The sequence below is a fragment of the Argentina silus genome, assembly GCF_951799395.1.
Source record: "Argentina silus genome assembly, chromosome: 7".
Taxonomy (NCBI): domain Eukaryota; kingdom Metazoa; phylum Chordata; class Actinopteri; order Argentiniformes; family Argentinidae; genus Argentina; species Argentina silus.
Window position 1 is genome coordinate 2,723,175 of NC_139661.1, and position 14,472 is coordinate 2,737,646.

At 42.3% G+C, this 14,472-nt stretch overlaps 2 protein-coding genes across 3 annotated transcripts; one reads left to right on the top strand and one right to left on the bottom strand.

Annotated features, from left to right (window-relative positions):
• Positions 1–4,954: 4,954 nt before the first annotated feature.
• Positions 4,955–9,223, bottom strand: rchy1 (ring finger and CHY zinc finger domain containing 1). 2 transcript variants are annotated; one of them, XR_014554328.1, is made up of 10 exons: positions 9,153–9,223; positions 8,439–8,561; positions 8,009–8,124; positions 7,736–7,814; positions 7,552–7,596; positions 7,324–7,382; positions 7,128–7,157; positions 6,903–7,023; positions 5,193–6,230; positions 4,955–5,160 (listed from the first exon to the last, which is right to left on the bottom strand). XR_014554328.1 is itself a non-coding variant. In XM_083674227.1 (9 exons), the coding sequence occupies exons 1-9, from the start codon at positions 9,201–9,203 to the stop codon at positions 5,997–5,999; spliced, it is 858 nt and encodes a 285-aa protein (XP_083530353.1). In that variant the 5' UTR covers positions 9,204–9,223; the 3' UTR covers positions 4,955–5,996. The 2 variants fall into 2 exon arrangements, 1 of the variants encoding a protein (XP_083530353.1); XM_083674227.1 differs by having other exon boundaries at positions 4,955–6,230.
• Positions 9,224–12,224: 3,001 nt separating this feature from the next.
• On the top strand, positions 12,225–14,342 carry kcnv2b (potassium channel, subfamily V, member 2b; the record flags this gene model as incomplete). Its single annotated transcript, XM_083673243.1, has 2 exons — positions 12,225–13,508; positions 14,079–14,342. The coding sequence occupies exons 1-2, from the start codon at positions 12,336–12,338 to the stop codon at positions 14,340–14,342; spliced, it is 1,437 nt and encodes a 478-aa protein (XP_083529369.1). The 5' UTR covers positions 12,225–12,335.
• Between the last annotated feature and the right edge of the window lie 130 nt (positions 14,343–14,472).

Genomic DNA, 14,472 nt, shown 5'->3' on the forward strand with positions numbered 1-14,472 from the left:
GCTTTGTGACATGGCGTGTTATCCTGCTGGAAGTAGCCATCAGAAGATAAGTACACTGTGGTCATAAAGGGATGGACATGGTCAGCAACAATACTCAGGTAGGCTGTGGTGTTTAAACGATGCTCAATTGGTACTAAGGGGCCCAAAGTGTGCCAAGAAAATATCCCCCACACCATTACACCACCACCACCAGCCTGAACTGTTGATACAGGATGGATCCATGCTTTCATGTTGTTTACGCCAAATTCTGATCCTACCATCTGAATGTCGCAGCAGAAATCGAGACTCATCAGACCAGGCAACGTTTTTCCAATCTTCTATTGTCCGATTTTGGTGAGCCTGTGCGAATTGTAGCCTCAGTTTCCTGTTCTTAGCTGACAGGAGTGGCACCCGGTGTGGTCTTCTGCTGCTGTAGCCCATCTGCTTCAAGGTTTGACGTGTTGTGCGTTAAGAGATGGTCTTCTGCATACCTTGGTTGTAACAAGTGGTTACTGAGTTGAGTTACTGTTGCCTTTCTATCATCTCGAACCAGTCTGGCCATTCTCCTCTGACCTCTGGCATCAACTAGGCATTTTCACCCAGAACTGCCGCTCACTGGATATTTTCTCTTTTTCGGACCATTCTCTGTAAACCCTAGAGATGATTGTCCGTGAAAATCCCAGTAGATCAGCAGTTTCTGAAATACTCAGACCAGCCCGTCTGGCACCAACAACCATGCCAAGTTCAAAGTCACTTAAATCACCTTTCTTCCCCATTCTGATGCTCGGTTTGAACTTCAGCAGGTCGTCTTGACCATGTCTACATGCCTAGATGCATTGAGTTGCTGCCATGTGATTGGCTGATTAGATATTTGCGTTAACGTGCAGTTGAACAGGTGTACCTAATAAAGTGGCCGGTGAGTGTATATTATCATTGTGCACACATTCAGTGATCATGCATACACATTAAGTAGCTGTTCAAATGTCCTGGGTGAGTGCAGATTAGAAAAGTCTAGAGGATATAACTAGTAAATCAAATAATTGTCCATTTCTTACAGTACCATCCATAATGTCTTACCACAGATGTTATGTACTGTGACATTTGCTAAGAACCTGCACTAAGTCACTTATTTCTTCTAATTTGCTTTTTAAGAATCTTCAAATGAGGTTTAATTTGAATGTTTCTCAGACGTCTCCTTTCAGTTAACTATGACTCATGTCTTTGGATTCAGTAACTACATGTCAATATGATATTGAAAATTCCTGTGGTCCGATAGTTTGTTGGGTCTGTCTCCCTCCACCCCTCATCTCCCCTCTGATGGGCCTGCAGGTTTTGAATGTATTGTTACATGTGGTGAAAAATACCGTCACACCTCCAACACCAGTCCACACCCTGAATAGAAGAGGGCTGTTGCCCAGTCCCATTCATACATGAACATTGCTACAAGAAGATCAACATAAATTACGACTGAGAGCAATCATCTCTTGAAGGTATTGTTGACTTGTACTTTTCCTCTGTAGGTGTTATTCTATTGATTTTGAAATAAATACATTTTGCTTGTCTGGCTGCAAGCACGTATACATTTAATTCAGAAAACACTTGTATTCTGTCAATGGGGGTACATTTGAATTAGATTTTTCTCAACAGAAGAATGAGGAATTTCATATTTTTCATGTGCTTGATTGGATTCTCTGTCAGTGTTCCGGTGAGTGTTAATTATTATCTCATAACTTTTAAGGACGTTTTATGGCTAGTGTCAACTTGTTATTTGAATGTTATTCCTCCAATGTTACAGTATATGTTAAGCACCGTTTCTGTGCTGAGTACTGAAACGGATGAGCACTGAGATTACATTTGATTTCTCTTCAGTGGTTGAAACGGAGCAGCATAATCCATCAACAGCCTGGCCCACTGTGGAGAGATCCCACCTTCAGACCGTTGGATCAGAGGGACGGGGACACAGACTATGACTCTGGCAACTTTTATTTTAAGGACCCTCCGTTGCCATCTCAACGCATCTCCAAACCTCCACGCCGGCGCCGACCCAAAAAGCCCCCTGTCCAGACCTTGCATCAGAAACCTCTATCTCTTTTCGATGGTGCTGTCCCACCCATCCCAGGTATTGTATCCCCTCCCTGCACCACAGCAAACTGTGATCGCACACCCCAAACTGGACGTCCCCCAAGCAATGCCGTGGATGGAAGCGGTGAACCTGCCACCCCTCCTTTCAGACCCTCTGATCAGGGTCAGCAGCAAGTAATCATTCTACCCTCAGACTTTGATGGCCAACTAGAAGGTTCTGCTTTCGGCCCGTCCCCTACGCCCAAATTTGAATTACCTACCAGACGTTGCCTAGACCCAAATCAAGAAGCAGCAGAGGGAGGATTCCCCGGACCGCACTTTGTGTTCCCATCTGATGTGGCAAATGCAAACATGTCCTCTTCTCTCGAACAAGAGTCTGCTCATCCTCCCATCCTCATCTACCCTGGGGTTCTCATTCCGTTCCCAGTAGATGGACAGTCTGCCACAGATCTGCAGGCCTCACTGATAAAGGATAGTCTTCATCAGTACACTGGGCAGAAACGCATAGATCTCAACCAGGACTCTTTCCTTGGGCGGGAAAAGACTGCACTGCAGACTGGGAAGATTAATATCACATTTGTTGTTATTGCTTGATCAGTTTTGTTTGTTCTTCAATCATTAGAATAGCGTACTTGTACTCTGAAAAATTGAAGAAGATGGCCTTATGACGACTATTTTCATGATTTAATGATTTACATATTTTTTACAGGCTCCATGCACTGTTCTATTTCAGCTTCCATCCTGTTCATTGCTGAGCAGTATCTCTTATATAAATGAAAGCGTATAATCTGCAATAAATGAATCAAACTGTTAAATATGAAAGTGTGTTGTGGTTTGATGACAATACATGCTTATTTGTGAGGAAGTAGGAATATTATGTAATGATATACCTCATGTACTGTATGTACACTATGCTGAAATGTGTCTGCAGTTTCTCTACTTGAGGCAAATGTATTGTGTTGCTTTTGTGTTCGCTCAAATTAATCTTTGTTTTCCAGGGCTAAGGGTGTTCCTTTTGGTTTACTGGTTTACACACAATCATTTTAGACTTTCTTCCTGTCAATGTTATGACTAGACTTACAATTTGGCCCAGGATCAAACCTATGGCTAAGATTAGGCACTTCTTTGTCATTGTTTATACTGAAACCACAAGCATGTTTACCAGCCTTATAGTTTGCACTTCAAATTACATAAGTCTTATTTATTCTCTCATTATCAACTAAATGTAAACAGCCACATCTTAATGCTACTCTCTAATTTAAGTTTGAGTTTTATGGGTTTGGTGTTGCTGTTTTCCGTCTTAAAATATAGGCATTGCCATGGAAATGAGTTAGAAAATGAATTATTATGGAGTGACATTTGGTTGTTCCCACACATCTGAACTCTTATATATACATGCCCCATTCAAACAACATCATTGTGGATTCAAAACTAAGCATGTTCTATCAGCACTGGATGTAAGAACACCAGCGTTTTACTTGTTTGTTTGGACTGTCAACACTTTCCTTTCTATGCTGAAGTGGAGGGGATACTCAAGTTAATTAAGGTAATGCTTCAACTAACTTATTGACATTCTAATATGAAGATGGGCTGACAGTCAATATATTTATCAATTACATCAATAGGGATTTGCAAAAAAAAAAAATACCAACGGCTAGAAATTACTTCAGTGTTTGTATTCAATCAGTAAACCTTCTGAACTCCAAACTGCTTGTAAATTTTACTAGAATTATAATCGTTCAAACAGTTTTGGCACCTTCTGTACTTTGCTCTTTCAGAAAATAAAGAGGAAAATGGAGATTCTGTGGACCATCCTTTATGTTTTCTTTGTGGTGACTGTGACATCTTCAAAACCAGTAAGGGTGCATCCATTGTTTTGTTTTTTCATTGTTATAAATCTGTCATGTTTGTGCTGTAGAATGAGTGTTTCTGCCAGTGTGCAATAACCTGATTTATACATGGACCACAGGTCAGTCTGCATGGATTTCAGTTCAGAAATATGATGGCTGGCAGTCAAGAATCCTCAGAGTCCTCACAGTCCAACGAGTCCAGTTCCTCTACAGAGCAGATTGTCCCATCACCACAGACAACCCTAGAGCCAATCGTTGACGAGAACGCAGTACCAGATGCCATGGAGGAGACAGACCCACCAGACAGCGAAGCCTCACAGCCCTCATCAGAAGATCAGGCTTCTCAGCTACTGAACACTGACGCCTCACAAGACTTACCAGAGACTGACGTTTCACAAACCTCAAATGACCCCTCACAAGATTTTCCAGAGACTGATGTTTCACAAGCCTCAATTGACAGTTCACAAGATTTGCCAGAAACTGAGGGATCGCATGATCCATCCATCACAGTGACCGATTCTCCTCTTCCTTCTTACGGCACAACAGCGCTACCATTAATCACTGACACCACATACCGAGCATTCCATGTGGACACAACCTCTCCCATGCCCCCAGACATCATTGTGCTGCCAACGCCTCCACCGGTCTCTGTGGTAACTCCTCCGCCAGTTCCATTAACCACAGATGGCATAACTGATGCGCCTGTTTGTTTTACTGTAGACTTAACCAGCCCTCCGCCAGCCCCTGCCAGAGGCGATAGCATATAAGGCTTTACAAAAGCACCTCACAACATAATCCACTTCATATCATCAAATAACCCTGGAGTATTCCGTTTTTCATTGATTTTAGTTTATTTACAGTGTGTGTATTTTTGAGGTTCATACATGGGCACCTATTGCTCGATTAGGCACTGCTTTCACCACCCTCAAGAGCAATAGCAAAGTATGTTAGTTACCTTATGTCTTTCTACAACCCACCACATTAACAGTTCTCATTTGTCTATTTCCTGTCTGTAAGATTACGTACAGTAAATTAGATGATCCGAAATGAACTGTCCATAAAGTAAACCATTTTTGAGATGTCCAAGAATGTTCTGCCACAGCTTCTTTAAAGACCATGAACTACTACACTCCACCCTTTTTTAGATACAGAGTTATGCACATTTCAGAAACACACTACCACATGTTTATTCAGCACAGTCATGTTATTTATTTTAGTTTATAGCGGTAAGTGTTACCGAATCCCAACACTTGCATCAATTAATGACACCACAGGCAAAACAGATGCTATATTTTCATACCACATCTCTCTCCTTGGTTTGAGCAACAGTATTGACAGCATGAGTTAAGCATGGACTGAGCATGTCCTTGCTAACAGCAAAGTCTTAACTTTTTGTCATACATTATTGTAATTTGAACACACCCATACAGCATTCATTGGTATGGTAAGAAATAATGGTTGAATTCATTTGCACACTAAATAAAATAAAAATTCAACTCGTTTGTAGAATTGAACACAATTTGATGTTACAGTTTCTAAAATACTGACATACCTGAGTTTTACAAATAGACACAATTTAATTCCTTTACTATTGCGATGGTGAGTGTGAAGGTTTTTAGACACACATTGCTGGTCAAAATGTACATCATCTGACACAATACAAATATGAGAGCACGGAGGTCTGCTCTTTGTCCATTTTGTGACAGCAGTTCACCCAAAACCTCATTGGCTGATTTATTAGCAAAACATACAGTATGTCAAATTCAAGGGACAATAGGGGAAATCATCTGCATGGCTACACTTTATTGTATAACCATATGTACAACCATGCAGAAATACATCCGACAAGACATTTCTTATTCAGCTGACTTTTGATTTACGAAACTAAGGGACTATTCCAATAACTTTTTAATGGGTATCGAATCATGAAACTACTGTCCAAACACACTGAAATGAGGAGCATCCTGAGGCTGTGGACCCCAGACATGGCTGTTTGTATTCTTGGCAGATGGATGTTGGAGGGAGAGGGGAGAGTAATTACGAGTCTACGTAGACTGGGTGAAATAAGGTTGCGTCCTAAGCTTCTCACTGGGTCTGGGGCTGCTGTTCTGGCTCTGGCGGTTCCTGGGGCTGGGGCTCCTGTGGTTCCTGGGGCTGGGGCTCCTGGGGCTCCTGGGGTTGGGGTTGTGGCTGCTGTTCCTGGGGCGGCTGCATCAGTCCCCCATCTTGGGCTGTGTTGTAGGATCCACAGCCACTGCACCTCATGCCCAGTACATGGAAGGGCACCGTACAGTGGGTTTGGCAGTCATTACAGATGATCTACAGTCAGGGAAGATGAGAGAGACCAAACCATGTCATCCAGCAGAAACCATGCTAAATTGCAAGTAAAAGCCGGCAGACACTACACGTTTTTAGCCTGATCTAACGGTTGATAGCCATCACAGCTCTCACAGGCTCTCTACAGCGTCTAACTACTTTTCAAACATGTTGAATAAATTTGGCCTCAGTTTGCCATGTGTGTGCGTGGTGCTCTGACTAGATGTGATGCATATGTCCCGATTAGGTCGGCCAGTGATCACATCCTACTGCCCTGGTAGTGTCGCTAGGTGTATGTACCATACTGATTACTAGTTCAGTACGATTTGGCTTGACTGAGTCATTCAATGTGATAAGTTAACCAATGGTTCATACCAATGGCCCATAGAACGAGCAGAAGTAAGAGAAGGGTAACAGGGCTAGGAGGGGACAGCGAAGGTGGTCTGACATTCAAATGGAGAGAAGTCGGGGGCGCTTAGTGGTGTAGCACACTAATGAGCTTCCCACGTAATCGCAAGGTTCCTGGTTCGATTCAGACCCTCAACCTATCTTGCATGTCATCCCTCCTCTCTCTCCCATCCTTCCTGTCAATCTCTACTGTCTCTATCCCAATAAAGCAGAAATGCCCTAAAAACATATTAAAAAATAAATAAAAGGTGGAGAGAAGTGCCGTACCTTCACAGTGGCGTCCTGGTATTCAGTGGGCATGGGTGACTGGGCAATCTCCTTGTTCCTCTGGTCCCAGTAGTCCTCCATATTCCAAACCGAGTGCATACACAGTGGGCAACGATACGCACTGGGGGAGGAAAGATGAGTTACTACATCAGCTCCCACATCATCTCTGCTCCCGAGATAATCGTTAAATGCACTGTAATTGGAAGAAAAGACAACGGACATTACCCCGTCTTGGCCATGGCCACAAAGCAAGTTCTGTAAAAAAAGAAAAAGAAAAAAGATGAGATCTGTGTTTTCCATCTGCAATGCACCTGCTGTATTATCGATTAGACTCGCAAAGTGGCATGATCAGTGTTGTTTTCCTATGTACTGGAAGTTTGGAACAAAGGAATAATTTCTTCAAAGTATTGTGAGGACATACTTGTGTAGAAGATGGCCACACGGAAGAACATGAGCTTGTATTCTGGACGTATGGATATCCTTAAATGGAGAAAAAAAGAAAAGAAAAAGTCAACATATTTACAACATTTACATTGCTGTATTTAGTAAACACTTTGGAACAAACACTTTCCTACATAAAAAAAAATATATATATACCTAATGTACTTCAATATCACAACCAACATTATCATTCTTTTCACAATCTTACCTCCATACATACTGGGCAATTTTGTCTTGAAACATTTTCAACACACTGGAACAAAGCAAACAGAGTCTTTATTAACGATAACTAGATATACAAAGTCAAACATCCATATGGAAATCATTTAACCAAATGACATATTGGTAAAACTATCAAACTATTACAGTGAATATATATATTTGACAATCACCTTGTGGTTTCCTCGTAGATCACTAGCTAAACATAGATTGCACTTCTCACAGTGGAAGTATTTTTCTCTTGGTCCGATCCTAAAGAGGAGCAAAACATTAGCCTATTCCACAGTATGCAAATTAAATGTAAATGTAATGTGACCAGGTGTGTGTTCTGGACTTGTCTACTGCATAGCACACACTAGGATCTATCTACAGTATAGTATAGTATAGGTGTCGAAGTGAGCACAGAAGTTGAGCAGATGCACATAAACTGAGGCAGAGTTGCTCACCTGCATATTCCACAGGGTTGACAGTGATACTGCTTCTTGTCCTTATCGAACAAGTGACAGATGTCACAGTAATACTCTCCAAATTTCACATGACACTCCTGGCAAATTTGTTGAGCCTAAAACATTGAGACAAACATATTCATGTTTAATCTCGACCCAGAGTATATGCAATATTCACAGGCATACTGTCTGGCTCTGCAAGATTAGCATTTGTTGAATAAACAGATAACTTGTCTTGTTGTCCCTTGTCAATTTCAGATTCATTCAGGCAAACACTGGCATGCATACAACTTCACTAAACTCCAATCAATTGAGACTGTCTGCATTGATTGGATTTACAGTATTGTATGTCATGATGGACAGTCGCTACATTGTCATGACCCTTTGGTCAAAGAATGCTTTTATTCTAAATGTAGTATTGATTTAATACCTGCTGCACAGTGTTGCAGACAGAGCACTGGACCTCTTTGACCTGGAAGCGGTCCATTTGATGGTCCTCCTCAGCATCATCATGACACAGTCTACAAACATACACTTTACCACAGCAAGGTGCCTGAGGGAGAGGAGAAAGATGGAGACCCAACAACAGGACTGAGTTCAACGTGACTTGTTCATTTTAAACTTCAACTTAGATCTCATGGCAAGATTGCCGCCTGCCACATTTAAAGTAATGTTAGAATTAAGTTCTGCCCATGTGATTGATCTTTGCTGATAATCAAACCATTTCCAACCAATGCAGCAACGCTGTTGCTGCACTGTTGTTAGCTAGATATTAAACGCAGCTTAACGAGTTGTCGAAGCCCTACAACCCCCTAATATGTTAGGTACCTAGCTTTATGAATACCGAATTCAACCAAAAGCATAGCTACATGTGCGGCTGCTAGGTTTGAAAAATAACCATCGCTAGGTTTTCAGCATCGAGTTGCTCGATTTGGATCTGCCTCTCAAGAGATTGCAGAGTTTTTACACAGTTAGCTTGCTAGCCTGGGAGCTAGCCGGCTAACGTGTTAGCAGGTCTATTTTGTGCAGCACAAGCTACATTGAGCGGTAAGACATGAACCATAAACCAAGCGATCGTCGTCAGTTCTCTAAATATCCTGTCGAACTGACATTTTTGTCATGATCAAAAAAGTAGCTATCTCACTTTCAACAAACAGCTGCGCACGTAATGGTCGCATCCTTCAGGGGCCGCCATTTTTCTTTCCACTTGTGTTTTCTTCCCGTGTTTAGAACTGGTTCAGGTTATGTGTGATCAGGTCTGGGCGTCACTACCATCTACTGGTGGTTTTAGTGGAGTTAATATATATGCCATTTAGCTGACGCTTTTATTCAAAGCGACTTACATTGCAGTGAGTGCATACATGTCAGTATTTATGGTCCCAGCACGAATCAAACCCACAACATAAGCGTTGTTACCGCCATGGTCTACCAATTGAGCCACAGAGGACCAGTTAGCTCCCAGAAGAAAAAAAAATCAGTGTCCTTCAAGTGGCTGTTGGTCTTTTTGTGTGTCTTTTTCTAATGGCTAGAGGTCATGCTCGAACTCTTATGTTTCCTGAATGATGATGACGATGGTGTTGATGGTGATAAAGATGGTGCAGGTGCATGCAATGTATTTTACTCTGTAGAATGGGATGGTGATGTTTATCTGTAAAATGGGATGGTGATGGTGCATGCAATAAATGAATTGCATGCACCTGTACCACCACCATCATTATCACCATCACCATGCAGGAAACATGTAAATGCCTTTCGTGTGAGGAACAGTAGTCTGTGTTTGGGGATTATATTTGAAAATACTTCATAACTGTAATTATGTAGATCACTTGTATGATCCACATAATTGTCTGTGGATGATACAATCTAGTAAGTAACTTTATGGGACTTGGGCTACATTTGTGCTGTAAATCTTGTCTTGCCCAAGGACATGAAAACCAGGTATACTTTTTGTAAGTAAACTAAAGTATAGGTTAAATGACAGTATACTAAAGTACTCCCTCACGAAGGCCATGGGTTTTGATAGTGTTTGTTGTATTAATAATGCCAAAATAATAAAGGACTTTTACATTTACGTATGAAGAGTGCCTTGTTCCGCCTTTCTTTTTTTGTTGACCAATTAACTAATTTACCAATGAGCACCTTCAACCTACCAAGACACACTAGTAGATCACAGAGCACCTTCAATCCACCAAGACACACTAGTAGATCACAGCAGCACTTCCTTTCCTTCTTTTTCTAGTCATACTAAAGTACAATTTAACGTATATTAAACTCTAGTATACTTTTTGTAAGTATACTAAAGCACACATTTAAGGGCGCAAGACATTAAAGTATACTTTGAGTTAGTACACAGAAGTACAAAGCCAGTACAATTTTAGTGTAGTTTAACTAAGTACAGAAAAACATACTTTGAATCTATTCTTAATACACTTAACTACACATTGAGCTTGAGTAATAAGGCAACAGGGAGGTAAGGGGGCATCTGCCACATACTGTACAGTGTACAGTAGTAGACTAGATTTGCCCCCTGTCTTTCTGAGATGATAACAGACTTTAATCTAATGCCCTGGGATTGTTAAACTCTGGAGCAGCTCAAAGCCACAGTGTAAAAAATGCAGCATGGATGTCTTGCAGAGTGCTCTCTCAGCTCTTGTTTACCTTAATTTCTAACTCACCTTTTTTGGAATATTTGGTCACCAACTCATTTGCAGGTCTTAGGGTTCTATGAGTGAAATATTGTCATACTGTAAACAGGAAATTGTATCTACACCTATGAGGGTTATCACCTCATCAATGGACATACTTACTAATACCTTGTGTGTCTACAACCTAACTCATCCTGATCAGTTTCTATCAACTTCAGTAATCATCCATGTTGACCCTTCCCCTTCCTCCTAATCGGCATCTTCCTAAATACACTGTTCTTGTAATAAACCTATAATAAACAAACCCATTTTGGTCCATTTTTTAAGTTTCTAGAACTATATGATAATTGCTTCCTATGGTTGGAGTCAGTTCCAGGTTAATTAAAAAAGTTCTAGTGACACACAGCAGGTAAAAGAGGAACTAACTGATATTGGAACTGTCCAAATGGAAATTGTGTGTGTGTCTGACCATGAAGACCTTTTAATCAGCATGTCAATCATCTGATATCCAGTAAGAGGATTCCGCCAATGTCAGACAAACAAAATGGCTGAGTTGTTTTGACTGACAATATCCTCTGTAATCACTGGCCACCATCACTGCTCCTTTCATTGTTCTAGTATTGCTGTTGTTATTAATGTGTAATATCCAATATGTCATTGAGAATCTTGTCAAACAGAGCTGGTGGCTTTCATTCACATATGCTGTGAGGGACCCCTCAACCCCCGACACCTGTCCCCCTGATGGGAAACAGGCTAATGGCCTAATGCCTTTATCCTCTTTAAACACCCCCACACCCTCCTTGTTCTTCTTGAACACGTGGAGTCTCCATGTCAATAACAATGGCAACAATAAATAACAAAAAAACCCAACATTTTTATTATATATTAATATAATATAATTTATACAATTTAATCTTTCTGAAAAAAAAAAAAAACTAGATTATATTAGCCTACAATTATATTAGCCTACAATATAATTCTCCTCAGATGGAGATTCACAAAGTTAATTGCTTTTGTGATATGAGCCACAATCAAATCTTTACATTCTTATATGGCAAAGGATTACACATAGATTACTGAACAGGAGCTCAGTGCTTGGCCGGCATAAATTAATGCATGTGCTCAGCAATATCTGTGGAGAAGGGTTCAGTTGTGTTAACTGCTAGCCTCTCTACCTTAAACACCACTAAACAGTCTATCTTACTATCAGACTCAGTATCAGTATTAGTTCATCTTACAGTCAGTTTGACTTGACAGGGTAACAGTTTGGAAGTGAGTTACAGAAGTTCATTCATTGAGACTTTCATTGAGACACGAGACAGACGTCACCTCAGCCAGGGAGCTTGGAAGGGGATAATGGTATTTAAATGTTCTGTAAGCGCACGGATCCTCTCAGTCAGCAACATGAATGGGTCCGCAATGTATCTTGCTCACATCCGCTGTGCTTGAACAAGGGGGGTATTAGAGGACAGTAACACTTCCAGATTTGGACGTGCTGGCTGCTGTATAGCCTGCCCTGGGGAATCGACATTGGATCGACCAGTTAGATGCTCAACATGTTTGGCCGGAGGCAGAGCCTCTTCCCCAACTACAAAGTCACTGGACCGGAGACTGCCCCTCCAACCGCAGACGACAGCATTCTGCCATTCGCCAAGGACAGCTGTCTAAAGGAATGGAACTCCATGCAGGATCTGAGCAAGGACATTTATGACATCTACTCTGAGTATGATGATGAGGATGATGATAGGCCTGTCTCGAGGCTGAATTCCCCTACCAAGAACTACAATCTCAACATCAATGTTGGGGGGAAGTCATATCAGATAGCTTACAGGGTGGCATCCAGGTACCCCAAAACTAGGATAGGGCGGCTGGCCACCTACACGGATCACAACAAGAAGCTGGACCTGTGTGATGACTACATGGTGTCGAACAACGAGTACTTCTTTGACAGGGACCCGGACATGTTCAACAGCATCTACAACTTCTACAGAACCGGGGTGCTTTGGATCAAGGACGAGCTGTGCCCCCGCAACTTCCTGGAGGAGATCAACTACTGGGGGGTGAGGATCAAGAACACCCACCGCTGCTGCCGCATCTCCTTCGAGGAGAGGCAGGACGAGATCAACGAGCAGCTGAAGATCCAGAGGGAGCTGGAGGCGGAGGGGGAGATCGAGGAGAACGAGGAGCTGTTCCAGGACATGTTCATGGGGTACCACCGCAGGGTCATCTGGAACCTGATGGAGAAACCCTTCTCCTCCGTCGCTGCCAAGCTCATGGCCTTGACCTCCAGTGTTTTTGTCTTGGTGTCCCTGGTTGCCATGACCCTGAACACAGTGGAGGAGATGCAGTATACTACCCCAACGGGTCAGCTCAGTGGCAAGACCTACTGTGAATATGTGGAGTCTCTGTGCATCGCCTTTTTCACCATGGAGTATCTGCTGCGGCTGGTGTCCACACCCGACTTCCAAACCTTCGCCAGGAGCGTCCTGAACACGGTGGATCTGATCGCCATCCTGCCTCAGTACTTCCAGCTGGCGTTGGAGTGCTTCGATAGCCAGGACGACCTTTTGAAGCATGAGAAGGACATGAAGACAGTGGGGCAGGTGGGGAAGCTGGGCCAGGTGCTGCGGATCATGAGGCTAATGCGCATCTTCCGTATCCTGAAGCTGGCACGCCATTCCACGGGACTGCGGGCGTTCGGCTTCACGCTGCGGCAGTGTTATCAGCAGGTGGGCTGCCTCTTCCTCTTCATTGCGATGGGCATCTTCTCCTTCTCGGCCATGGTTTACACTGTGGAGCATGACGTTCCCCAAACCAACTTCACCAGCATTCCCGCTGCGTGGTGGTGGGCAGCTGTAAGTATTTCATTGTCTCTTGTGATACAGTTTGGTCATCACCTGGTTCAAGAAAAAATATGTGAGGTAACAGTTTACATAAACTTTCCATGACACCAGTGTATTTCTGCTCTAACTCCAAAATATTAACTAACATGTTGTTACAGAATTGACTAACATGTTGTTCCATAGTGATGGTAATTGCATTGTATATGGAGTTAGGAGGTTTGTGTTCTTACAGTCTGCTCAATCACATTACTTTATAATTACATTGCAATAGCTTATAAACTATATATATATAGCAATTGCAGCAACATACTGAATGCTCAGTAGATTTGGCAGTCAGCTATGTCTATTAACTCAATGATAACCTTAAAAACGGATCATTTCATGTGAACTGGTGTGCCACTTGTGTGTATGGTTCTTAGATGGTGACTTAACACCATAATACTATTACACTGTCTGGCACAAACCAAACAAAACCAGGTCAGCTCAGTTCCACATTAGCATGTCTATGGTTACGGTATGTGAGCAAGCATGTGTGGTTACGGTATGATCAACACGTATGTCTGTCTGACCTTTGCCCTCCAGGTAAGCATCTCCACTGTGGGCTACGGGGATGTTTATCCAGAAACCGTCCTGGGCCGTCTGTTTGCTTTCTTCTGCATCTCATTTGGAATCATATTGAACGGCTTGCCCATCTCCATCCTCTTTAACAAGTTCTCAGACTACTACTCCAAGCTCAAGTCCAACGAGTACACCGCCAACATGAAAAACCGAGGCAAGGTGAGATTTGCCAAGAGGACACTAAATACGTTCAACGTTTGTTGTGGACAAACTGATACTTCACACTAATACAGCTTGTCACTGTTTGGGACTTTGTAAGAGAAAATATTTGCCTAGTCTCATGCATGACCAGTCTTGAAGCTACTGACTGATATCTGCTTGATTGAGATAGTAACAGTGCAATGGTCTGTAGTGCATG

Coding starts and splice junctions, on each gene's coding strand:
- rchy1 (XM_083674227.1), bottom strand. CDS start 9,203: ATGGCGGCCCCTGAAGGATGCGACCATTACGTGCGCAGCTGTTTGTTG. Junction 7,597..7,735: donor ATCTACGAGGAAACCACAAG/GTGATTGTCAAA, acceptor GCTTTGTTCCAG/TGTGTTGAAAATGTTTCAAG. Junction 6,231..6,902: donor ACCAGGACGCCACTGTGAAG/GTACGGCACTTC, acceptor CCCTGACTGTAG/ATCATCTGTAATGACTGCCA.